This window comes from Atractosteus spatula, chromosome 6, assembly GCF_055471065.1.
Source record: "Atractosteus spatula isolate fAtrSpa1 chromosome 6, fAtrSpa1.hap1, whole genome shotgun sequence".
Lineage (NCBI taxonomy): Eukaryota > Metazoa > Chordata > Actinopteri > Semionotiformes > Lepisosteidae > Atractosteus > Atractosteus spatula.
In genome coordinates this window covers 9,311,700-9,338,522 of record NC_142711.1, presented here as the reverse complement: position 1 = coordinate 9,338,522, position 26,823 = coordinate 9,311,700, and the positions used below count along the sequence as shown (strand labels likewise).

The following is a 26,823-nucleotide window of genomic DNA, read 5'->3' as shown; positions in this document are numbered from 1 at the left end:
TCAGCACAGGTCATATTTCTTTACAGGAAACAGCAAAAACACTTCAAGATGTCCAATATACATAAATACCCACATTTAAGCTTTAAAGCAAAAAATAAATTAAAAAGGTACCTTCCCAATTTACAACGTTTCTCTGCAGTTATACGCTGTACAATACATTCAACAAATGTCTCTGTATGAGACTCCTAAGAGAAATACTGTGAAGGAGAACAAACTTCATTCTGTCCAGCTGACCTACTGTACAGCCACATTTCAAGTGCTTTTCTGTTACTCCTAAACATTGTAATAGCTCCTCTTCCTTCGGCAGCATACCAAAACCAGTAGTGCAATGTTAACAGTGCTTTTCCTTTCCTTAAGACTGTAGCAATCAATCTAGTTATCTGTTTTATATACAGGCAGTTATGTGAGCAGGGAGTTGTGTGCATACATAAAGTATACATAAGCAGCTCTTAGTAGCTTGGCATGGAGCCTAAGTTCAACAACTTAAATGCAAATTGGATATAAAATATATTAATAAAATAACTCATTAGACTATATATTTTAAATGCTAGGTGATTGTAATATGTTAACATTTGGTGTGGATTTGACCTTATTGGTTTGGAAATGCATTAGCATTAATGCCACCACACATTGTCTATGCCAGGTTTGAAGGTGGCAACACTAATCTTTTTGTGAAGAGCACCCTGTAGACTCACTAAGACTTCTACATGACCTCCTAGATTAAGTCAATAAATAATATCTACAAGCAGTTTTGTTCTACTAAATGGAGATGGGAACAATGAGTTCCTCTTCTTCTTGCCAATCTGGTATTTGTGTGTCATTTTAGTTTTACAGGGATATTGTTAAAATTGAAGACATCCGTGACAGAAAAACAAAAATGTACATTAATAGGAATCAATTTTTTTAAATGCATAGCAGCTGCTTGCTTGAATGTACTCTGCCTTAGAGACACGTTCTTTCAAGGCTGAACCTGACAGCTAAAATAATTAGAGCATTAGCTTGCTGTAAAACTGTCTACAAAATATTACATTCCCTTATTTAGAGATTATCTTGTAAATGTAAGCTACTCTCCTGACTAATTCACACTGTAGTGTCGAGAGGTGCCAGTCATCTTGTACTTGGCCAGTGGAGCTGGAAATCAAAGCACAAGGGCTCTTGAAGTGACGGTTGTGTATGCACTGAGATATTTCCTGGCCTGTTCTGTCATTATCAGCTGGTCTTCCGTCTTTCCATAAACAACAGCTTCCCATTCACTGTTTGTCTGTGCAGAAGACAAAAAAAATGAGTTACTTGACAGTTAAATCTGTTTAGCAGTTTAGTCTGTTTAACTATTCTGTTAAATGAATAACGAACATAAACTAGCACCCTCTGTTACAGCTGGCAATTTTGCTTTACGAAATGTTAAATATTACAGATGCATCAGCAGATGTCCTTCCTTCACATTCTGAAACTCTGGGTGATCTTATTTTTTTTAAAATAAAAAAGACGTTTTTGAGGAAGCTTTGCAAAGTTGTTTGCAGCACAAGCCCAGTCAGTCACGTTTATCCAGCAGCCATATCACTCTGCAACTCACCACCAGCAGCCCACTAAAGCTCAGCAGGTGCGAGCCTGGTCAGTACCTGGATGGGAGACCTGGGTGGGAAAAACTAAGGTTGCTGCTGGAAGAGGTTTTAGTGGGGCCAGCAGGGGGCACTCACCCTGCAGTCCACGTGGGTCCTAATGCCCCAGTATAGTGACGGGGACACTACTGTAAACAGGCGCCGTCCTTTGGATGAGACGTAAAACCGAGGCCCTGACTCTCTGTGGTTATTAAAAATCCCAGGTTGTTTCTTGAAAAGAGTAGGAGTGTAACCCCAGCGTCCTGGCCAAAAAATTTCCCATTGGCCCTTACCAATCATGGCCTCCTAATAATCCCCATCTATGAATTGGCTTCATTACTTTGCTCTCCTCCCCACTGATAGCTGATGTATGGTGAGTGTTCTATGGCTCCCGTCGCATCATCCAGGTGGATGCTGCCATTACCTGTAAAGCGCTTTGAGTGGAGTGTCCAGAAAAGCGCTACATAAGTGTAAGCAATTAAATTAATTAATAATTTTGTACATCACACTCCTGCTAGCATTTCTGATCTGAATCCTGGTTGGAGTCAGGGTTGGAACCAGGATTGAGCTGCAAGACATTTTGAACTGCTCCCCTCATACGGATACAAGGAAAAGAATAAGGCTAAACCGAGGTGCTTCATTGCCATGCCATCCAGAGTTTGCTCATTCAGACATCTTATTTTTACTGAGTAGAGTTCTTGTTAGGCCAGGAAAGAAGCAGCCCTCCAGGAGCATGTGCTCCTAAAAAAGGCTGAGAATGCACAGATATATTTCTATGTCTACCAGTATAAAGCTAATACAATAAAATACACTCAGCTGTTACCCAGCAGTTTTGGGGGTTTCAGTCCATGATGTTATTACCCAATCTTTGCTTTATATTAAACTTAAAAGTTGTACAGTATTGTATGATATGAAATGTGAAATATTAGCTTTTTGTATGCACCATGAGCAAATAGTTTTAAAATGTAATAAATAATAGTTTAATAAATTGTAATACTACCTGGAAATAGCAATGAGAATAAACATGGCTGGAGTAGCAAGAAACTCCACTTATAAACTTTAAATTTATGTTGCAAAACAGTTAGTTGTAGAAACTTTTCTGGTTAATGTCTGAAAAGTATAAATGTTTTTATTGAAAAGTATACCAAAAAGATTAATGCTACAAAACTCTAATTAGGGGCTATAATAGATTCAGTCATTTTAACTTACAAATTGATGGTCATCACTATTAATATTAACATTTAATAGTAGCATTGATATTAACAGTAGAATAAGAACGCTGCACAATGGTAGACACACTGCATACACTCCTACTTATTTCTAAAGTAAATTAAACAAATATTAATTATTCCTAATTAATTTTCTAATGAAAATGAAGCACTTTGTTCATTAATTTCCATCTATAACAATTTTAAACAACAACTTAATACACTTGTTTAAAGTACCTTTTCTGCACTTTCACATTGGTATAGGCCAATAGTAAGCAACCTATTTGATTTCAGGAACAAGAAAATCTTTATTTGTGCAAGCCTAGCCTAAACCTCAATCCACAGTCAGTACAAAAAGCAATTTCAGCTGCATTTTTCCAGACGTAACCTCATTTCTTATATTTTAAAAATGATATAGACCTGTAAAATGTTCTTGATAGGCAATTGACAGGATAGAGAACTCTGAAGACCTTTTCCATTCTTTTATAAAGTCTTATTTAAATGCTATAGCATAAATCTGATATTTAAAATATATTTTTCCAAATATTTACTAATGGAAAAAGAAATGCAACATTTTCTGGAATGGAAATACTATAGTTCTAGCTTATGTACTTTCACAAAAAGTTGTCAATTTGTTTTAAGCCCTCTGACCAGCAAGTGAAGTGAAGTGAGGCATTGCAATTTGCCAATCACACAAAAACTTGTTAGGTCCACTTTTACCCAACAAGGTCCAGGTGGAACAATGCCTGAGCAGGTCACCTTTAAAAAGGCCTTAATTCAAAGCTTAGGTCACTGCAAGAAAAAGGCCACTCTTAGTCAGTTTTCTGTGCATTCCATAATGTCACCAGAAGCAAGGGAGAGGGCCATTGGCATGCTGCAGGCAGGCATGTCATGTGCCAGCGTTGCCAGACACTATGGAGTAAGCTGCTCCACTGTGTCTCAACTGTAGAGAAGGTGTCAGCAGACCGGCAGGACAGATGACCGTCCCAGATCTGGTCACCCTCGAGTGACCACACCAGAGCAGAACCGAAATATCAGACTGGTCCACCTGAGAGATCGTTCTAGATCTGCCACCCGTACAATGCCTGCATCAGAGCTTAGAGCAAGGCGACCTGTCAGAGGCCCTCTGCTCACACCTCCTAGACGTCACACCTGTCTGGCTTGGGCCAGACAGAGGCTGCGATGGACTCGTCAGCAGTGGCATCAGGTTCTCCTCACGGATGAGTCACTGTTCAGCCTGTTCCACGCAGACGGGAGGGCCAGAATGTGGAGGAGGAGGTGTTGCGTTTCTTTTTTCCATCAATATATATTAAATATAGTACAAAATAAATATTAAAAAAAACATTTTTCTATATACTTCCTCATATGATCTACATACAGTATGTTCAGCAGTAAAGTGAAGCACTTACCTGTGTGGGAATTTCTAATCTTGAATCTGTGGTCAAAGAAGGGCTAAAATATTGGGCGGGTTCTTTTTCCACTTCCAGGGAGTTGTTACTCTCTTCCTTCCTGGGCAACGGGGTCATCAGAAGAGCACTGGTGAGCAGGTTCTCATTCTGGGGCTGAGGGGATAAAGACAGTGTAAGACTCTGTCTTCTTATTTTGATGTCTGCTTAGTAGACCAGTTTAAACACGGCAACACAGCTGTACAAGCCTTTGTGCATTTTTTTTCAATATCAAATCACCAGTTATGCGACTTTGTATTGGCTTGGCTCACAGCTATGAAGCCTGTGTCCTCACACAGGAAAAAATGGGAAAGTATTAGCAGGCTCCTCTGACCCACCCCACTCTTCTTTTATCAGGACCACAGACCCCTTCACACTGTTTTCACGAACAGCCAAGGGAGCCCTGGCTAATGATTCCCAAACTACTCTCAGGAGTACCACAGTATGCTAGTGACATGAGCCAGGATCAAGCCCACAACTCCTGGAGCAACCTACATGCCCGGATTCTAAAACTACACCTCAACTGGTTGAGCCACTCAGCAGCCCTAAATCAAAATATATGATACTAATTGCCCAGACATTACAAGCCTGGTATAATAGCCAGAGCCTAGGCAGATACTGTGCCTTCTGAAAGTTTTGGGAGAGCAAAATCAAATCTGTTATTTTTGTGTTTCTGTCATCCAATTTATATTTGTGATAATCAGAACAAGAATAATAAGTAAAATACAAAATACTTTTTAGAAACAAATTGATCATGGAGATTATGTGGAGAACAAGATGCGACTCATTCACACATATTTTGGTCATGCCCAAAAATACATCAGTACTGGAAATCTATACATATAACTCTTAATAATTTAGTTTTTCTGTTATATACTTGGGCAGTTTCGACTTTGATGATATTGAAGTAAAGGATAGATATATATATTAAGGATTCTTCTAGCAGCTAGTAAAAAAGTAATTACGCGAAAATGGCTTACAAAAGAACCTCCAACACATGAACAATGTGTTATTGTTGTGAATGAGATCTATATAATGGAAAAAATAACTTTTTCCCTCAGACTGCAGACAGAGAGGTTTAGCAAATACTGGGAAACATGGATCCAATTTATCTCCCTACAGGGACCTGATTCTAGTTTATGAGAAAATATGTAGTGATTTTTTTTATTGTTTGTTGTGTTTCTTATCAGACAATTGTTTTTTTATATGGCCTTCCATACCTGCTGGCATAGTGTAAATAGTTCATTTTATATATACAATGCGGCAGAAATGTAACATGAAGGCAAATGCTTATTCTGCTGTTATGGTTATGTTGTTTGTAAACCCTTTCATCACTAAATAAAAAGTTTTAAAAAATGAAAAAAATGATCATATTAGAATAAAAAGCACACTGTGTTCAAACCAGTAATTTGTACCAGGTTAAGTTAGTATAAAAATTGGGACATATTCACTTTTATACATTTCAATGTATGCATCATCCCTTTGAGTTATTAACTTGTTTGCATGAAGAAATTTGATAAATTATCTATCCCAAACTTAGAGAACCTAGCCAAAACATCATACAGGAATCACATTTGATATGATAGACATCAACATACAACGGACAGTTACGAAATCAGTTTCTTCCGAGTCACTGCGCATTACCCTGATGACAAACAGATGCTGAAGGAAAGAGCTCTGTGTACAATTAATGGGACAGCTCGTTAAGAAAAATTACAGAAAACAAAGTTAGCTATTAGTCACTAGTGCAGTAAGGAGGAGATGATCTGTTTTTGAAACTAGTTAATATTATGGATTACAGGACATAATGTTAATATTGTAGATTATCCAGAAATGTTACACAGCTGAACTGCGGGGATCATCAGTTAAGCATTGTCCTGCATAATAAACTCTGATGGTATATTCAGCCAGAAACTTTAATCCGTCTAGATGCTCGAAATTCTTTTTTCATAATGTCTAAATTATAGTTTCAGCTTCAGAAGACACTAACAGCTTTTGTTGTCTTTATATACAATGCTGTAATAAATCTAGTCCCAGAATAAGGAAACCTGTAGAAGACCAACAGAGAACGACAACAAGAACAAGCTGAATGATCTGAGTTTTAAGAGTCTTGAAGACTGCTTCTTTTTTCCACCGATTCAGAGATACAAAAGCCCTACAAGCTTTTAAATCTGACGCTATTTCACCACTGTATTTTATGAAGGACTTAAATGTCATCTTCAGCCTCCTTTAAGCAAAAGTTATACATGTCCTTAGCTAAAAAGCAAATATTTATATTTTCTTTAGAATAAATCTGAGGTTCACACCTTGCATCTTTGACTTAAACTGCTTCAGAGTGAGGAGTATGTCTAGTGGGTACAAGATGAAGGCTAAAGCTGGGTAAGGAAATTCTGGACCAAAGGGAACAACCAAAGTGCAGGGAGACAGCAACATTGCACCACTGTAGTGGCCAAGGATATTTCAGATGTCAAGGATTCCAGTGATGATACTACTTTGCCTGCAGGTCATATGCTATCCTAGTCTGAATGCAAGATTTCTATCTCCTTCAATGATGGAAGAAACACACTGCTGTGTCCTCTTCTTGCAAGCTTCACCTTGTCAATTCTGGCTACAAATGCCCCATGGGAAAGAGATTTGTCAACAGTAGAAAGAAAGAAGAAGCCAGTTGAAACCTGGAAAAGTGGCGCTTTTTTCATAGTAATTTGATTAAAAAGGATATAGAGTTTTTTAGTTTTCAGCCAATTTTGTTCAAATATTTGAAACATAATTATCACAACATTTTTAAGACTAGCTTAGAGTTGACTTGTTGAATGTTTAAAGAAGTTACTCCTTTGATAATAGGCTTAATGTAACTTTTAGTTTATATAATTTACTAAATTGAATCTTTAAAACTGCAAAACGAACGTATGACCTTAAGTAGAGGAGAATTTTGTCAATATTTTGGGTTGGGATGAGTTGTGGTTAATAAGTTGCGGGTTATGGGTCCAGGTTAGAAGCAGGTCTTTAAGAATCAGTCCCCTGCAGAACTCTTGTCGTCCTATACTTTCCAATAAAATGTACCCAAAAAATTGTAAAACCAGTTCCTTAATAGTCCTGAGTCTATAAAAGCAAAAAAGACAACCAGAAACACCTTATAAAAGGAACTGTGACACTCAAAATATTGGACTCACCTGTGCATCAGAAACTTGCTCTTGTGGGAACAACTGAACATTAAGGCTGTCTGTTCCACAGGAATCCAAGATGAGGGATTTTCTGACCTTTCTGGCTGGGGCATCATGCTTTAATTTAAAATACACAGTATTTGTTTTTAATCGTACAGTATATATCTGACAAAAACAACTTAAGTACATGGATACAAGACTGACTTACAACCACGCATCCATGACCAGAAAAAACGATTAACCCTGGTTAGGATTAAGGCAAAACAGTTCTTGTCCCAGAAGAATAGGGCACTAGGCAAGGCTACACAATGGATGGGATGCCAATCCATCACAAACACAAATTTAAAGTTTAGAAATAACAAGTAAGCTAAGCAGCGTCTTTGAGGGGAAAAAGAGAAGACCCACGCAGACATGGGTAGAACTTCAAATCTTCAAAAAGTGTCACAGACTAGAATCAAACTCAGGAACACAAATCTATGACACACCCTATCACCCGTTTTACATTTTTTTCCGCCTATAATAAAACGTGCATCAACAAAGAAATATTTTTTCTTCCGTATTATATACAGATGCCATATGCGACTTTAATTATTGTACCTGATTTGTTGGTTCCTCAAAAGTTAAATATTCCTAGAAATGTTTTATTTTCAAATATTTTAATTATTTTAAGTGTTCCAATTAGTCATAAGGATGAAAAAAATATAATCACAACACTCTTCAAGGAATACAAGTGCCTATGTGTACACATAAGCCCTGCTTATACTATATACTATAACTTATAACATTGCAGTGTATTCATGAAGTAACCAAAAATGTGTAGAAGTGAAGCTTGTCTACTGGTTGCAACTAAGGTTGGTAAAACAAGTTTCGTGGAGGCAGGAGGGGGATACCTCATGTTTCCAGGCAGCAAATTCAGGTTGCAAGTCCCTCTGGAATGATGCAATTGTCCCAGTCTCCTCTTTCAGCACCTCCAAAATGTCCTCCTCCAAGTAGGGCAAAGGCTGATGCACAAAACACAACATGAACCCATTAAGAAACTTGCAGGAGCAAAGAGGAAACAAACCAGGTTAAGAATGGCCTGAAGGTTGTTAAACGTTTTAATACAGTAGGTTACTGAAAAAAAACAGGAAAAATGAGGTGGTCTATTAAATAAACTGTTCGCAATTTTCTATTTCTAATTTCTATTTCTCCATTTTTAGAACACAATTAAAGGCTACAAACAGTAGAAGGCCATTCGACCCATCTAGTCCATTAAGGGCTCCAGGGAGATGCATGTCTTGAGCAGTTCTTTAAATACTTTGAGTTAGAAGATAATAGCTACCAGGTGATATAATCACTTACCACCATTTTCAATGGTCCATACATCCTCTCTTGGGCAGCCAGTGCATTTTTAAAAGGTGTTGGGGTCCTTGGACTAGGGCCCATAAGAGATTTTCTTATTTTAGGGGTTCTGAACCTGCATAGAATGGCAATTATTAAAAATATTTAATAAAAGCATAATGACCCATACATTCATACTACCAACTGAAAATTTTGTCTGGAACACTGCTTTTAAGTGAAAGCTAATTTATAGGTTGCAGAACCGTAATTCCTAACTTTGCAAAGAAGCACAGCAGACTGCAGGGTTTAAAAACACGAGAACTTAACCTACCCTGCATTTTCCTTCTGATGCTTGGGGGTCATATCCTTCTGAATGGGAGTTGTAATGAAACATTTCTGCCCACAGACTGGAGTAGAAGTAAGTGCTGGATTGTCAAGATTCAAATTTTCATTGCCCGAAATGTTGAAAAACTGAAAAAACGGGTCACAATATAAATAATTATATAATTGCACAGAAAGGATTTTACATTATAATGTTCTGAAGAGTTTACAACTGATCACAATTACAATACACGGTAATTAAACTGAAGTTAAGTCAGATCACAGTAACAGTAATGTAATCCAAACAATAAGATACCGGTCACATTATGAAAATATTTTGATGGGGTTTTTTTTTTAGAATTAACTGTAGTAAGTTAAAAGGACAATGATAAAAATTCTGATGTTAATATATTTATAAACACAATGTATTTTGTTCCAAAAGGAGCTGTTGTGCTGACTGACCTGTGAGGGAGAAAAGGGCAGGGCTTTGATAGGAGTGTTTTTGACTGAAGCACTGCTTGTATCCAGGAAGGAAGTAGCACTGGTCTCACTGGACGAAGACTGGTCGGCTCTCTCCCTCTTTTTCTTCCGGAGGATTGTGGGGGGCTTGCTGTACTTGGCCACAATGGGTGATGTTAAAGGGATGAGTCTCCCCTTGACAGAACCACTGCAGTTTTTAATTATGTCAGAAACTGCTGTGCCATCGAACTGGTACCCCACAACCCCTTGACCACCCCCTTGGGTGTGCGGAAAGAGACCAGGAGTCTGCTTCGCTGGCGAGGCCACTTCAGAGAGGCCGAAACTAGCAACTTCACTCCAAGCCAGGGGATCCTGTCAGGATAAAAAAACACTTAACTTGATTGTTCCCCCAATTTACTTAACAGCCTATAGTGTGAAATACCGAAACACTGCTTCATCTTAGGATTTTGGGATGCCACACTGGTTTCCTGGGATCAACTCCTTACCGATTCTATGAGCTCCAGTGTCTCCGCAAACTCAGGAATTGTCTGCAGGGATGAAAGAACAGCACTTGCTTCCACTGCGAGGAACTTGCTGGGAGACACTTCAGGGGACAATACTGGCTGGGGAGTCTCCCGAGATGGACAGAATTCCAAGCTCTGGTCCCCAACACTGCTCACTGTAGTGTTTGTCATATTACCGTCACTCCCAGACCAGTCAGTGTACATCTGACTTTGCTGCAAACAGACGGGTGAGAAAGAAGAAAGGAAAGTCATCGGGGTGTATGTATTTTAACACCTGGAGCCCAGGGTGACAATCCATCTCTGGTCATGAATGAAATAAGCCCGAGGGCCAAGGACAGGTGTAGACCCATAAGGAAGAGATGGAAAGGTCAGGATCAAAACATCCTCACCAGGTTCCTGGGACCAAGAATGACTACAGCCAACACAACTGGGTACTGGACTGAACATGGAGTCGTAACTGATAGAACAGTTACTGACTACATTGGTATGAAACAAACTATGCCTACTGTTCCATGTTCAGAAACAGGTTTACAGTAATTGTGAGCAGACAAAGCATACCTCAGCCATTCACTTTTGCTTCTACAATTACACTAAACTCAAGAGACTCTCTCACGTGCTTGAGAAGACAGCAGCAATGCTTATTTTATGGCATAGCCTTAAACACAGACAATTCATCTTGCTGAACCAGTTCACAATTTCCCTGTGTCACAGCATCCAAAGCTGCCGCTGGAAGAAGAAAGGATGGTTTTACTTTTAATACAGAAGTCCATTTTGGCAAATTGATTAAAGATGTAGAGAGGGTATTCCAGGTGGTGTGCGGCAAAAATGGAAGGAGATCTGTCCAATCCCTAGTTTAATCCACAAACACACCGTGCATTCCTGCTGCTGTGCAAAATAAGCAGTTAAATAAGTACTCGCTGCAGAACGCCAAGAAGCTGTTAGCGGGACTACGAAGCACAGCTCATGAGAGCTAGAGTGGGTGAGATGGAAATGAGGAGACTAAGCAATCTAAGGGGTTGTGGGTGCGCACACACAATGTCCTTACACATGAGGCTCCCTTTCTTCTGACTTCATTCTCAGCTGACATAAGCAGCAGCTCAAGTTCCTTAATTCTTTGTTCTTTATCAGGATCATCATCACATGGCTGCTGCAATAAATACGTGGGACAAGACAGATAAGGAAAGGAACGAAAAGAGGGGGAGATGGGGAAACATTTGGTTTACTGACATGTTGTTACTGAGGGTACAATGCAGCATGTTGGCCACATCAGAGTTTTCAATGATGTATCTAAAATGAAGGATTTAGGAAAAACGGAAGGCACTCAAGCTTTCTAATTGTCTGCAGTGGTCACTACTGCATTTAAAGATTTCTGATAAGATTTTAAAAGACATCTGAAGAGGATTTTCTAATACTTCTGCACTGCATGAACCATTCAACCATTCCATCTTGTGATCTATGTAAAATATCTGCAAAGATGTCTGCCATAAAAGATGTCCAATGCAATAAAAATACTTATTAAAAAAAGACTGTTAAACTATTGTAAAGCTTGTGATTAGTCTGCTTTCCTTTCTCTATTTAGTTTACAACAAGACCTTCCATGGCATCACTAACTGAAAGTTTGAGTATTTAAAGAGATTTTGCATTTATTTGCTGAATCAAAAGGAAACTATTTTTCTTTAATCAAAGCATTTATAAATTATATTTGTTCCCATTAGTATTTTGCTTTTAAAAGGAATATTTTTGTAAACATATGTGTTCCCTTGTCATATATAGTGAAGCATGTTTGACACTAAAAGTAAAAAAATGCACTAAATAGAAAGCAGTGGATTATTAAAGAGGGTCACCTTCTTCAGCATGGTATCAAGGAAGAATTGGATATGATAAAAGCACAAAACATTTATTAAAAATGCACAACGATAATGAGCCTTCTCATTATTTCCTCATTGTTCTTGTTCCATTTACAGAAGCTCTGTAAGTGCAAAACTGCCCTGGAACCATATTGCACCAGCATTCAATATACACTTGCAAAATCTAAAATCTGAATGACTTGATATTTAACTTTTTCCTACATCAATGATAACTCTGATAAAAACCAAATCAGAATACTAAAAAGCCAAAAGTACAATACAGATTGTTAATGCACACAAAGGAAAATAAAAAGCCTGGTGTATTAAGGTTTTAATACCAAAGAGAAGCAAAGATCATACTGACAAAGAGCAGTAAATAGACAAGTACAGACTTCAGCAACACCAGTTTAGGAAGCACACTGCAGCCTTTGGAAAGTGGTGACACGACCAGAATTAAGAGTGAGTCCTTGGAAATAACCTCATCACACTTCAAATCCCTCATGAAACACAAGACACATCATGAGGGAGGTTTGATGAGATGTGCTCTTTGGAATGGGACGCTCTTCTCCCCTTATAAAAAGGGGAGAAACACAGTATGTCAGACCTGCCTTGCCAGGCAAACAGTACAAGGGGTCACTCAGTTTAGAGTGGAAGTGGAAGGGAAATACAATACAGTATATGCTCTATAGATTTAAGGTATTTTAACAAGTACTATTTCAATCTCCAGAGCATCAATACTCCTAATGCAAACCCTGTTGTTATTGATGTAGGCAATATCTCATTGAAAGTTTAATTTGAAATTTTTACCTGATTTGGGAAAGTTGTGACAAACTGATTCCGGTTTTGCATAGTTCCCACAGAACAGTAGGGCTGGGAAATCCTCTTGTTTTCCTGGCCTGATTTGTAGGACGGAGACTTCTCCTGAAGGTACCCCTCAACCTCCACCTTCCTCCTCATTGTAGAGTTCCAATGGTTCTTGATTGAATTGTCTGTCCTGTAAGCAATTTCATCAAAAAACACAGTTAGCAAACTAATGGCTTGACTTTCCATTTATTTTTTCACTTTATTGCTGTACATTACGACATTTTTTAAACTCATCTATTTAATTCTTAACTTAATTGCAAGTTCTCCGGAAAAGTGTGTCAGTAAACAAAAAGCTTCACTAAACATCTTCAGTGTCTACAATAAGGCAAAAGGAGCTCCATACCTCCCAGGTAATAACTTGGAGATTTCAGCCCAGCGGTTTCCCAGGCGCCTGTGGGCTTCATAAATGATTCGGTCTTCCTCTTCAGTCCAGGAAGACTTCTTGACCTCAGGATTCAGGTGGTTATGCCATCGCTCCCTGCACTGCTTCCCAATCCTGCCTTGGAGGTGCTTGGCAATAACAGACCAGCGCTTGGGACCATACTTGTGCACCAGTTCAATGACCTGTCCTCAGAACAACAGAAGCCAAGTTCAGAGCACAGAGCAACCAGCAGCTCCAGTCAATCCAAGGGCTTACAGACAGAAGAAAAGACCTGCCAGAAGGTCTTGCACAAAAACAGCATACCAGGAATTGACTGTCACGACCACCCCTCGCACAGCAAATTTGAGCTCCTTCTATTAGGAGCTAAGGAACCTACTTAAACTACCTAGATTTAAGTACAACAGAACCAGGCTACCTTTATTCCCACGGGTACGAGCCTGCTTAATTTGGAGAACTGAACGGTGTGTTTTACTTTTTTTTAATCATGCATTTATTATCTACAGTTAATGTTGTATTAAATACATTCAATATTGTGTAGTATCTTGTTACTCCCTAATAGGGGTGAATTTCCCATCTAGGACAATAAAGTAATAATGGTTGGAATTAAGCAATCTACAGCTTGAGATTCCTTTGATTAATGATAAACCAAGGCACAATTTTTTTTCTTTTAAAAGATTATCAACACAACTTTTACATATAGATTCATTTTTGTTACAAATTCAATGTATATAAAAAGTGTTATTGGTGCTTAGGCACCAAAAGTCTATGCTATATTTTTATTTTATTTCTTCATATTTGTTACTAAAAGTGAAACATAACAGATGAGACATGTGGAGATAAGAGAGCAGAGTTGCTCAAGTGCGAGATGTAATTCCTGGCATTCCTGCAGCCTGTATGTAATGCTGTTGTTACTCCCATGGAATGTATTGTTCTCCTTGCTGACATGGGATTGTTCTGATTACACAACCAGTTTACAGGACACTCCAGAAAGGCAGTGCATTAAAGAAAAGCCTGTGAGTCTTTGATCTCTAACACTAGCAGACAAGGCATTTCCTTTAATATGAACTTTCATGTACAACATATCTAAGTGAGTAAAAATAAAAAAACAGTAATTTACAGACTAAGGCAGAGATTTAATCATTTCAATTAATTCAATTTAATCCCCAGAGAAAACAGTCAGTTTTTTTTACACACTTTGGTTAATGTTAGTCCAATCAGTACACTGAACTATCATTTTGTGAATTTCATTCACTGTACGCTTGTGTAGGGAAAAGCTGAAGAAATTCATCTAATTTATACTGTAATACTGTAACCCGCCTAAACCCGCAGGTCCACCTGTCTGACAGAGTGCTGCCTGAAGTGTCAGAAAGTGCAGTCTCCAGGATGGGTTCACACCCAGCTCCCATTACCCTCTGATCCTCCTCCTTTGTCCAGGGTCCTTTCACCAGCTCTGGGTTGAGCACCTTCTGCCAACGGTGTTGACACTGGCCATCTGTTCTTTTCTGTCAAGGCAAACCAGTAAATATCTGAACACCTGCAACTCACAGACACAACAGTGCGTGGTCTTTTTTTTTTTAAACTCCTGAGAAAGAGAGGCAGTCACCAAGCTGCCAAGGCTACTGATTACTAAAGAAACTGATCTCGGATCAGTTTAATGTTGCTCAAAACCACAAAAGCAGCCCAAACAGACAGACCTGCAGTGGAATTTTTTCTCATCGTCATGTACTAAAAATTGCAAATCAGTTTCTACGTAACATTTCAGCTTTGCACAAATAAGTGGTGATTTTTATTTTTAAGTAAATGTGGCCAATGTAGAATCCACATTGGTGTTGTTAAGACAGTACAGTCATTCAGTTTACTATTAATATTGGGTTTAATGATTCCTTTCATTTAAATTTAATCCCGAATGACGGCACCTCCTACAGCAGTATCCGTAACACTATACTGGGGCACCGGTTTGGAATTCGGGTCCATAGGTAGAGTACCCCCTACTGGTCCTCCTACAAAACTTGCACCTGCGCCTGGTTTTTCTAGGATTGCTTAGCTTTTGATGTCTGAAAAGATGAGGCTAGAAGGTGGTAACACTATTGTTTCATGATACAAGAGCAGTTGAAACCTTGCATGCTGAAGAATCTGATATGGAATGTAGTACCATAGAACATATAACATATTACTTACTGGAAAATGAACAGCAATTAAGCCCCAAGCATCTGTTCCATGTTCTTCTACCAGCTTTCTAAGCTTTTCATCCTTTCAATGCAGAGTAAATAAAGGAAATTAGTAATGTCCACAGCTCCGTGTGTGGAGAAACTCTAAGAAAATGTAGGAAATTAAGTGAGGAAAAAATGCTTTATTCATCAGTAGAGTACTGCACTGACACTGGAAGATTCCTCAGGAGCATCAGAAAATAAGCCTTGGAATGCATAATGAGAAGGTGAACTCTGCTACACCGTTGCACACTCTTGACATCAAATAAGCGAAACATAAAATTGAAAGGTATGGTTTAAGAGGAGGAGGCGTACAGGGAGGAGGTTGAAACCCTGGCAGCATGCCAGGAGAACAACCTCTCTCTAAACATCAGTAAGACTAAGGAGATGATTGTGGACTATATGAAACACCAGGGAGGAGATCACACCTATCTATATCAATGGGACTTCATTGGAGAGGGTCAGCAGTTTTAAGTTCCTGGGAGTTAACATCACAGAGGACTTAACCTGGACCCACCACACCAACATCGTGGTCACAGCACGGCAGCGCCTATTCTTTTTCTGCAGGCTAAAGACATTTGGCATGCCATCACATATCCAGTCCAACTTTTACAGGTGCACTACCGAGAGTATCCTGACTGGTTGCATCACTACCTGGCATGGGAACTGCTCCGCCCGGGATCGCAAATTACTGCAGAGGGTGGTGAAGTCAGCGTAGCTCATTACCGGCTGTGAGCTACCAAACATCCAGGATATCTACTCAGCTAGATGTCTAAAGAAGTCCAGGTCTATTCTCAAGGACCCCAGTCATCCCAGTCACAAACTGTTTTCTCTCCTACCATCCGGTAAACGGTACCAAAGCATTCGGTCAAAATCCAACAGATTACGGAACAGCTTCTACCTCCAGGCAATAAGACTGCTAAATAGCCAACCTGCAGCTCCTTTAGCAAATCACTCGTAATGGCTACATGGACATACAGTTCTCATCGTATTCATCATACTGCACTACTTGGACATAATATATTGCATACACCATGGACACATAGCAGCTCTATTTATATTGAGTTTTGCCTGTGTTTATTTTATTTATATTACATTATTATTATTATTATTATTATTATTATTATATAACCTTATTTTTTGTAACCTTAATTTTGTGATTCTCCCCCAGTGAGCTCGTAGAAAAGACATTTCATTGCCATATACTGCAATACATAAAATCAAGTAAAAGAGGTATGAGTGCGACAGGATTGAAAATCTGCACTAAATGTGCTCATGGTGTCGGACACCTTGCTAATTTCCTGTCCCACCTGGCACAGTGGAGCAGAGAGGAGGTCACCTGCACTTTTTACACTACAGATAGTCTACAATGCTGCTTGAACCACAGTGCGCAACACCAAATAACTAAAGAATTTCCCAGTAGGAAACAACAGGCTCCCAAATGCATTTGCCACCGGCATACATGAAACTACAAAAGAGCATCCCAGAGAAAGCATAGCGCAGTGAGGGCCACTGATCACCTGTCCAGATCTCACACAGTAGTTTTTCATCCCACCCCACACTGGGGTGCGCTGTTGTCTTAATGTCAACCCCCTCATCACTTTCAAATGAACACGTTTACGGACACATTTTGGAGGCATCAGGAAATCTGGGTTCACTCCTTTTAGCCAAGACTAGGGTGAGCCTTCACCAGCAGAAAGCACTAAACTTGCACAAGTGCAGCTTCTCTGAACCTGGTTTGCTCAAACTGGAAGCCTTCAGAAGCCAATGTGTACATTTCTCAGGGATATTGAAATTGGGTATATCCCTTCACTCGATTCGTCCCCTTTCACTTGATCAGATCCCAAAAGTGTTGCACCACAGTCTGGATTACCTCTTCCCGAGTCCACTTCACTTTATTCATCAGTTTCCTGGAGTTCTTTTTCACAGTCAATCTGCTTTCAGCATCCAGGGAGAACAGCTCCTCCTCTTCATCCTCACTATAAAAGAAAAAGAAGATATGGGAATAATTCTCATGAAAGTGGATAAGCAGTGACCAGTCTGAAAGGCTAGTCTACAGATATGAAGAAAGACGGGACTGTGCAAGGGAGAGTGCCTGCCAACACAAGTCTCTTTGTGCGTCCTTAAATTCTGGGAAAAAGTTTAACAGCCTTGTCAATTAACACCTAAATACACCAAACAAGTTTTTAAAAGAATTATTTGTATCTCAGGTTGTCTTTGGGAGGCTTAAAGGAAGAGAATAATGTTCTTTTCATGAGCTCAGGAAAATCCATGCTGCAATTGCAAGACCACATCACCAGTGCAAACAGTACAGACGCACTGTTGAACCCCCAAAAAGGGTTTAAAAGGGGTTACACTCAAACTGAGAATTAAAACCACAAGAAAAAGCTAAAAAGAAAATCGAAGTGTTGAAAATGATATTATTTGCTAAATAAAATTATTTATTTTTTCTTTATATTAAAGAATAGCTGAAAACTAGAAAAAGTTAGCTAATGTTAACAGAGAAATAATCCTTCATGGATCAACATATTTCATTTTTCTAATATGTCTAATTACAAATGACCTGGTTTTCATAATACGGCAACAAAATTTATTCTTTTTCAGCTGTTGGACATTAAATGGAGAAGGAAACTATTCAGGCATGTTCCCTCTGATCATAATCAAATAAACTATTAGCTCAGAATATTTAAGAAGTAAGAAAGCCTGAAAGGAAATAGCTCAGTGTAAAAAAGGGAAACAGGACATACCAAGTCACCATTAGAAAAGCCATATATAGGTTACAACCACATTTGAATGTTTTCTGAACTTAGGTCAGTTTTCTAAAGAGCATTTTGTGGCTTAATTGCAATATCCTTACATACTGTATCAAGAACAACTGAGTCTTGTCACACCCCTCAGTAAATGAAGACAATAAACAGATATGAAAAAAAGACATAAAAAACACCTTTCTTAGGTGTAAGTGTTTGGCACTGTTTTCCCTCTCATCTAGAACAAGTAAGCAAGTGGCTCTGCATTCACAGTCAGGCTCCAGGAATGCCCTGTTGCCAAGCAACACTTCCCTCTAAACGTTGTGCCAGGCTGATCCCCTCTACCAACAGGGTGGAGAAAAGAAGTGAGTCGCCCAGGGTAACCACAGAGAACCTAAAACAGACCTCATATTATACCACTGAAAAACGGGGAATAATGATCAACAAAATGGCAATTCTTTTGTACAGACAAAAAACAGATGTGCTTGAAAAGAACATAATCCTGTCATTTGACAACACAATATGCAATGTGGTCTTCCACCCCTTAGAAAACTTGCAGTGTCGGCAGAACACCAATGAGCTCCAGCCTTCACAATAATGTGTAGAATACAGTTGCACCAACAGACCTTGGGCAATACGTTTTCAAGTCAGGTCTTTAAACTTGGAGAAAAATAACACAGATACACTGGTAAATTGTGGCATGGAGCATAGTGAGTGTGGGGATTGTCTACTTTATATGAGCTTATTCTATACTCATTTCAGATACAGTGCTTATAAAGGCATGACAAATAAGATGAAATCCATTATTAGGGACGACTGTGGAGCATGGCTGTATTCTGTATACCACAGTGCATCTCTTACTCAAGGCACAAGGAAAAGGGCGAAAAAAGTCCTCCTCTGGTTCTCAGGTCCAGGCTCTGACAATTCAGCACCGCAGGGGCTGTACATCACAGCTAGAACTAAAAAGTTCAAATCATTTATCAGAACAATGCATACAACATTTAACCTTCCTAGTCTCTTAAATCTGTTTGGAGGAAAGATTTTTTTACTAAACATTGCACTTACTAGGCCTAACCATTTAAAATTCTGTTTATACTGTGGTTTGAGTTGACAATGACTGCCCCAGAATCATTAGGTTCCTTCTAAGTAGAGTATTGATGTGACCACTGGTATGAATAATTGTTAATTAAACACTGCCACTTAAATTATAAAAATAATTTCTGTAGAAAAAGCAGTTGGGAATTAAGAAAAACCTCCTTATGCTGCCCAGCTTTCCTGGCCTCTGATTAAAGGATTCTGAAAGCACTAAACAGACTGATCAAATTACTGTATAAACCTCTTTCCAAAGAAGAGGAAAAAATGGTTTCTGAATTAATTTCTAACAACAATGAATTGCTTTTAAACCAAACCCGGGAAGTAAAGAATACTTACAAAGGCAAACCCCACTGCTGCATACGCTACTGCACAGCCAAAACAACTGAACCTTTTACTCCTAACACCCGTGAACTTACAGGGGGGAAAAAAGAGGGAATCTCACAACTATGCACTAGTCTTTCAAACACTTTATTTCATTCCTGGGAATCTGGCTTTGTCTTGGGCCAGGGCGACATGTGGAAAAAAGGCTGAGGATTAACAGGCAAAGTGCAACAATCAATGCACAGGCTCTCCTGAAGAAACTCATCCTAACATCAAGGTACAGTCTGGAAAACTGCTGATAAATTAACATTAAAATTGATCAACTTTGAGATGGGCAATTTATCTTATATATTTAATGATCTCTAAGGAGCCTTCTTGGAAAGTCTGTCAGAGCATTGATGTCTTAATGCACAGCATATTTAATCATGCTATACTGGAAATTCAGTAACATAGGCAGTGTTGAGACATGTGATGAAGATGAAGGCTGAGCGCTCCCACCATTGGTAGAAAATCAGTCCAAGGTCAGTGTTAGAGCACTTGTTCAGAACAAAACTAGCCACCACTCATCTCCAGAAACAATCCCTGCAGCTCCAACCAGACAAAATATATAAGCACAATGAAAAAAATCAGACAAGTGTGGTTAAAATATTTTTGAGATATAAAAACCCCCAAAAAATAAAGGTAAGGGATAAAGTTTGAAGCAAGTAATCATTATCAGACTGTCCTATTAAACAGCTTAAACAGAAACCTTTGCATATTTTTCTAAGAAAGTGTTCTACAACACCCATCCATTTTCTAATAGCTTCTTCCAATTCAGGGTCACAGGGAGCTAGAGCCTATCCCGGCAAGCATTTAAAACCAAACTGAAAGAAAAAGAAGTTTCCATTCATCCATTTTCTAAACTGCTTTATCCACTTCAGGGTCTCAGGGGAGCCTGAGCCTATGATGGCAAGCAATGGGCAGAGGGCGGGATGCAGCATGGACAGGACACCAGCCCGTCACAGGTAAGACACTCACATCAGAGCCAATTCTACAGAAGTCATGCAAACTCCACACAGATAGCACCCCAGGAATTGAACCCAGGGCGCAAGCGCTGCAGGGCTGTTATGCTAACCACTGAGGAGCCACCAGACAGCAATTAGGGATGTACAAATGTACAGGGAAAAGTAGGGATGTACAAATATTGGTCTTGGATGGCTGGTATGTCTGCAGGTTTTAACAAGCTAAATCAGTTAACTGGACAATTTAACAGCTTGTACCATCTGCAGACACTGGCCCTCCAAGACCGAGATTGGGCAGTGCTGGATTAACGGTGTTCTTTTCAGAAGGTTCACTGTGAAGTTGCATGCCAATCTAAATGTATTTATACAGTACCTATACAGCCCTTCTTTAATCTGCCTTTCAAAAATCAATAATTTATATAAAACATATCTTAAGTCTCAATGGAGGATCTATTTTTCCTTCTGTTCTTTTTTCCTTTTTAATAGCAGCTGCTACAAATTAAGTTTGACTGGGGATTTTCCATATGGATCTCTACAGTTTAATTATGCATGATTCACAAGTAGTGGACACAAACCTATATTTTGCTCAAGAGCAAAAGACCACATCGGAAAAACACCCCCTCCCCCCCACCTCCTGAACTTCAGAGTGTTCCACATGTTGGTCTTTAACAAACATATAGGCTTATATCACCAGTATACAATTATGAATCATTAATAGACAAGAATAATGGAAAGCTCACTTTTTCCATAAAGCTTAGTTGATAACCTGTCAGTTTTATCTTCTTTGCGGCTATTGCAGTTTCCACAAAGACTAATACAGAGGAACAAGTTCTTAAAACAAGTTTCTGGAACCTAACTAACATGACCCTAGAGACCTGAAAAGAGAATAAGAAGCTGAAGAAATACAACCACCTTCAAAACACTTGAAACCCATGGAATCTGAAATGACAAGAAAGCTGCAGGCATACTACAAGCATCTAGATGAAACGACTCAGCCTTTGCACCAAGTTCATTCCTCAGGTTCCTGAGGACCAGCTTGATAAGATTCTTGGATCAATAACCTATCAGCAACCTGTGTAATAGCCCATAACTGATGTATTATGGGTGATGATCATGATGGATCGCAGAGAAAGAGCTTAATATTACAGAGCCTCAGTCAGTGGCCTGACAGCTCCAGATTCCTGGGTTCAATTCCACATTGGGGTGTCTGTCTTTGTGATGTCTAAGATAGGTGGGACTAAATTGTCCAACTGAGGATGGTTCAAGAGGAATTAATTAGCTGTTCCCCCGATTTCCCAAGATAACCAGTAGTAGCTATGGGACTATAGGGAAATAGAATCAAGCAAGCATGCTTAGAAACATGTTTGTTTTGAATTTGCAATACTGAGCATCTGGTATTTTTCAAGACTTATGCTGTAACTCATGACAGACCTATTCCTTAGTTCAGAAGGAAACAAAACACATCTGCTTTCCCAAGGTTCTTTTATGAGCCAGTGATTACCCAATAAACAAAAAATAAAATATTATACAAAAATGAAACAAGATTTGAATATTAGAAGATGGGTGGCACACTTCTTAAGAACAACTGAAAACAAAAAACAGTCTGTCTACAACTGGAATGTATTCTTTTATGTCTGCAGCTAAGCAGCATACTTAAATCAAAGTGATTTGTGGTCCAGGGGGGTTTTCATCTGGAAAAAGACATTTCAGTTGGTGCATTTCTTCACAAGATCACTGTCTTTAAGGAACTACAATTTCACTAATATTACATACCTGCAATGTAACAGATTTTCACATTACAGCTTTAAACATAGCTGAGTGTTGCTTTTTTTCTTTGAAAAACTGGGCTCAATATTAGTCCAGAAATACAAAAAGGACGGTGAGTAATGTGAAATGAAAAACAACTATCTGTAGCCAGTATTGCTAGATGTCGAATATTAAGAGTGAATCAAAAATAAAAAGGAAACATTACAAGTTTATAAAACATTCTTCTGCTACATGTGGCCAGGGCTTATTCCCCGTCATTCCATTGTGTACAGGATTTATGTAATCTGCCTACGTCTATGAAAACGGCAAAAAAAACAGTGGATGACCTCTTCTTAAAACAAAACACTACACAGGACCTTACAAGGAGAAAAAACATATAAAAGCAAAACCTCTTATTAGATTGCATTTTTCAAATAGTCTTCATCCCACTCGCAAGCAAGCAGAAAGCAGGACTGCTACAGTACCTCATTGTTCAATCAGTAGTACATGCATGGCCTTAAGTAGTTTTGCAGAAAAGGCGTGTTATCATTATTACTGTTTTTGTACTTTATTATCCGTCTAGCAGACCTGATCGAGGTCTCAGCAGACAGAGTGTATCCTAACAGTCTCAGCGAGGTGCGAAACGGTCTTGGACAAGGTACAAATACCTCACGTACTGAAATCATCTGGTGCAGCGAGCAAGACTGAAAAAAACTCACTCACTGGCGCAGGCAAAACCCCCGATACTGTAGCGCGCAGTTAAGACTTCAGGGGAACGCGGTTTTCCCCTTCAACGGAAAGTTTTTAATTTTCATAATATACTCGATGAACCATAGCCAGAGGGGGGGGGGAAGAAAAGCGATTATAAAAACAGCAGCCAAGACAGAAATGAGCCTGAAAAATGAACAATACAAAATACCCCCTCGATTCGTACTGTATTCGCCTCGTCTGTGAACGCTTTGTCGGGTCATTTTTTTAACTCTCAGCTGCCAAATCCGAGGTGCATGCAAGCCATCTATCCAAGCAAGCTGGGCATCACGTTTATGGAAATGACAGCAGAAAATGTTTTTTTTTTAAAAAACAACCCACAATAAACAGTAACTATGAGATAACAAGGATGGATGAATGAATGACGCGAAACAGCGCACTGGGGTTTGGACAGGAGCCCGGTGCGCTAGATACAGTTTTCAACTGATCCCAGTTTCTTACTGACTCAGACAGGTCGATGGCGATCTGAGCAGTGCCGGTGTAGAAAGCGTTAACTGCAGCATCCCGAGTGAAGTACCTTCCCTCAACACCCGGGGTTGGCACCGCTCCCTCCAACGTGCCGGAGCGCGAATCTACTAACATCTACAGGACAGGAGAAGTCATACAAGCAGGTGCTGATGTGGCAGGGAGCACGAATCCGCAGGGATATGCTTTTGGCGTTTTAAATCATACTGCAATGAATAGCAGGGCCAGCGTAGTAACCGGCTATCAGTGAAGTGAGGGACGTTTAGGGAGCATCTGCACACTGGACGCATTAACTGCACGCTGTCAGAGTTCAGTATCCAAGCTGCTATTTGCTGTAAACTTACTGCCGAACCTCTGCGACGGGGCAGAAGAAATACCAGGTCGACATGTGTCATACGATCACATCGCGACTGTACCGTCCCACCGCGTTCAATTACACTTGGCGACAACGTTAACGGAGTACCTTGCCCCCTCAGTCGTTTCTTAAGTGCGGGAGCAGGCGGCTGTGCAGCCGCAGCGTGTAATTATACTCATTAACACAGGCCGTGCTCCCGGGGGGAGGTCTGGCGAAGGCGGGGAGGGCAGTCGGCACTCACCTGCGCGATCTCCCGCTGGCCATGGCGACCCCGTCTGCCGACGAGCCCCGGAGCACGACCCGCCGCTGACTTCTCGACTTCTTCTTCCTCTTGTTCTTCTTCAGATGCCTCCCTGCTCCGGGGATAGCAGTGTAAGCTCGACGTCCACCCGCTGTCAGTCCTCGTTAGTGCAGCCTGTCCTTCGGCGACGGAGACATCCCGGCTGCGCGATTACATTTTGAGCCACTTCGGAGCGCCGCTTCTGTGTGACCGAGTCCCTCCGCAGCGCAGCTAACTTTCTCCGGGCTTTGCAAATGTCACCACCTCGGGGTGTTGTCAGTGTCCGCGGTGTGGCAACGGGGGGACGGACGCCGAACTGCGCATATTTTCCCTTGTTTTAGCCCCAGTCAGCCGCCGCTCGCCCTTCCTCTGCGATGACAGCGCGTCTGTGTTATTTTCTCCACTGCGGAATTTTTTTGTCCATCCCGCCGATTCTCGCGCCCAACCTCCTTCTAGAAAAATGTTTGAATCTGCGCACGCGGCCCCGGATCTGATTGGTCGGAGGCGTGGGCGGTCCCTCGCTCTCGGCGTGCGGCGTGTGACGTATTTTGTTTGGTCGGGGGGGAGGGGGGTTGAGTCCCACTGTGCTCAATGGAGTTGTAGTTTTTACGAATTAGGCTGCAAATAAAATTACTTCTGTTTTTATAATGAGGGGGGGGCGCGAGTCCGTCATTTCAGTTTTTTGGATGTACCGGAATAATTAAATAAGTAAGCCTGCAAATACTTAGAAAATATGACAAATGAAAAAAAATTCCATAAAGATTTCTGTGAGGACTAAATAAATCATTATTTGACAGGTAGCAAAAATACGACTTTGCTAGAACCTGACTTATTTCAAAATACCCTATTTCAAAACGGAAACATGTTACGTCGGTTTGTAACCATTTGCTTCTATGTAACTATGTAGATTTGCTTTGTCTTAATACCACCATGTATAAAGCTTTTAGCCGGTTAAATATGGTTTAATGGCATACAGAGCACATAGCACATTTGCTTCGGTTTCTGAAAGGTTGAGACGCAAACTGCTCTGTTTTAAAACGGGGGGAATAAAATTCAGAATAGGCTTTGTTGTGCATGCTGGCAAGAAGCAATGTAAATAACACCTGATACCGAATATAACTAAACATTGTATTTTAAAGTGAGAGGAAGAGTCACATTTAACTTCGGGATCATATCCATACTCTGCAGCGGCAGAGATGTGGGTTTAAAAAGTAAATCTGGATGTTTGGTTTATGAAAATAAAAAAAGAACCGGTTCAAATGCAGAGTTCATTCTTGGCACTAATAAATACTGCCCCCTGGTGTTCATTTTTTATAAAGAAATGCCTTCACGTATCATTAATGTGAAAAAAGAAATTAGAGGATAGTGCAAAGGATATAAGTCACCACCAAAAAGTCTTGTTACGAAAACAGCAATTATTTCTGAAAGGAAGAACCGCTTAAATTTGCGATTTATTAGCATTATCACTACTACTTATTTTGCCTACTCAAAATAAGAATAGTTCTTTTGAAGTTAGCGTTATGCACAGGAAAAAAACGACAGGTTCGAGCGCAGAGTATTCAGAGTAGTGTATTTCTGAGCATGCAAACGAATATATTTCTAATTTTTATTTCCCCGTTTTAAAATAGAAAGAGCAATTAGTGTCCCAGCTTTTCAAATACCGAAGCAAATGTGCTATGTGTTCTATATGACATCTCTGTTTAAACTGCCTAAAAGTCTCAAACATGGTATTTAAAACGGGAAGTTTCAGCAGCATTTTTATTCCAAAGTACTGCTATAAAAATACACCCTTTGGCTACCATCGCATCATTCAGCCAAGAGCTACTGTACACACTGGTGGTGGAGGGCAGTCCCCAATACCTGTAAGTGTCCAGCAAAGCGCTATATAAATGTAAAATGAATATTTTTTATCATTGTTATTTTTCGGCCACACCTCAGTTCAAAGTGCTTGTCAGAATGCACACCCCGTTTAGCCACAGAAATAAAGTGCCGTGCAAAAGTATTCAGCCCCCTGAGTCAGTATTTGGCATAAGAAACTTTCACTGCCATTCCTGCTGTGAGTCTTTTGGGAAAAGGTTTTATCGGTCTTGCACACTGGGATGGTTCAATTTTCACTTTTTGGGGGGGTGGGGGGGGGTCAATCTCAGTCAAGTTCATTTGAGATCAGTGATAGCAAGAAAATGACTTGAAAAACATCATACCAATATCTAAAATCAGTAAATGTAATTTAAAAAAATATATACAGGGGAAACCAGGATTAGCAACCCTGCTTTTACAAAGAGTCCTACAACACTTTAAAGACCAGGTAGTCAGGACCTCAGTTTAAGGGTGTCGTCTCCAACTGCACAGTCACCCCATCACCATGCTGAGGTACTGCGTTGGAAATTCTGGTACAGAGGAAACAGTCCGACTTACTGATCCACCAAGACCATTCACAGCAGCACCAATGTTTTGCTTCGAGGTCTCCATTCCCAGGAATGACCAGACCCAGTCTCACATAGCACCCAAGATCTGGGATCAATCTTCAAGCTGGTAATGTCAAATAGCACAGTACAGACACCTACCTTATTGTGTGATCTTCACATTTCTTGAGCTCTTTTTTTTCTATTAAATTTAAAGCACTGGCCTACACACAAAGTGTCTGTTAAAATGTGTAGGTCTGAGACGAGTAACCTGGACTTAATTAAACACAATGGAACGCCAGAGTGT

At 39.9% G+C, this 26,823-nt stretch overlaps 1 protein-coding gene across 1 annotated transcript; it reads right to left on the bottom strand.

Annotated features, from left to right (window-relative positions):
* Positions 1 to 1,082: 1,082 nt before the first annotated feature.
* mybl1 (MYB proto-oncogene like 1) lies at positions 1,083 to 24,098 on the bottom strand. The gene is made up of 15 exons (XM_088919013.1): positions 24,076 to 24,098; positions 17,210 to 17,315; positions 15,308 to 15,379; positions 14,539 to 14,631; positions 13,091 to 13,311; positions 12,691 to 12,877; positions 11,082 to 11,183; positions 10,019 to 10,249; positions 9,516 to 9,884; positions 9,064 to 9,203; positions 8,754 to 8,868; positions 8,303 to 8,413; positions 7,422 to 7,529; positions 4,216 to 4,368; positions 1,083 to 1,261 (listed from the first exon to the last, which is right to left on the bottom strand). Exons 1-15 carry the CDS (start codon positions 24,096 to 24,098, stop codon positions 1,139 to 1,141), a joined length of 2,154 nt encoding a protein of 717 aa, XP_088775139.1. The 3' UTR covers positions 1,083 to 1,138.
* Positions 24,099 to 26,823: the final 2,725 nt, after the last annotated feature.

What these genes read in the sequence shown, in the direction of transcription:
- mybl1 (XM_088919013.1), bottom strand. Translation starts at nt 24,098, where the DNA reads ATGGCCAGCGGGAGATCGCGCAG. An exon ending in TCACAACTTTCCCAAATCAG is followed by an intron (nt 11,184 to 12,690) that starts GTAAAAATTTCA and finishes TATTTATTGCAG; the next exon opens with CAGCCATGTGATGATGATCC. An exon ending in CACTGGAGCTCATAGAATCG is followed by an intron (nt 9,885 to 10,018) that starts GTAAGGAGTTGA and finishes TTATCCTGACAG; the next exon opens with GATCCCCTGGCTTGGAGTGA.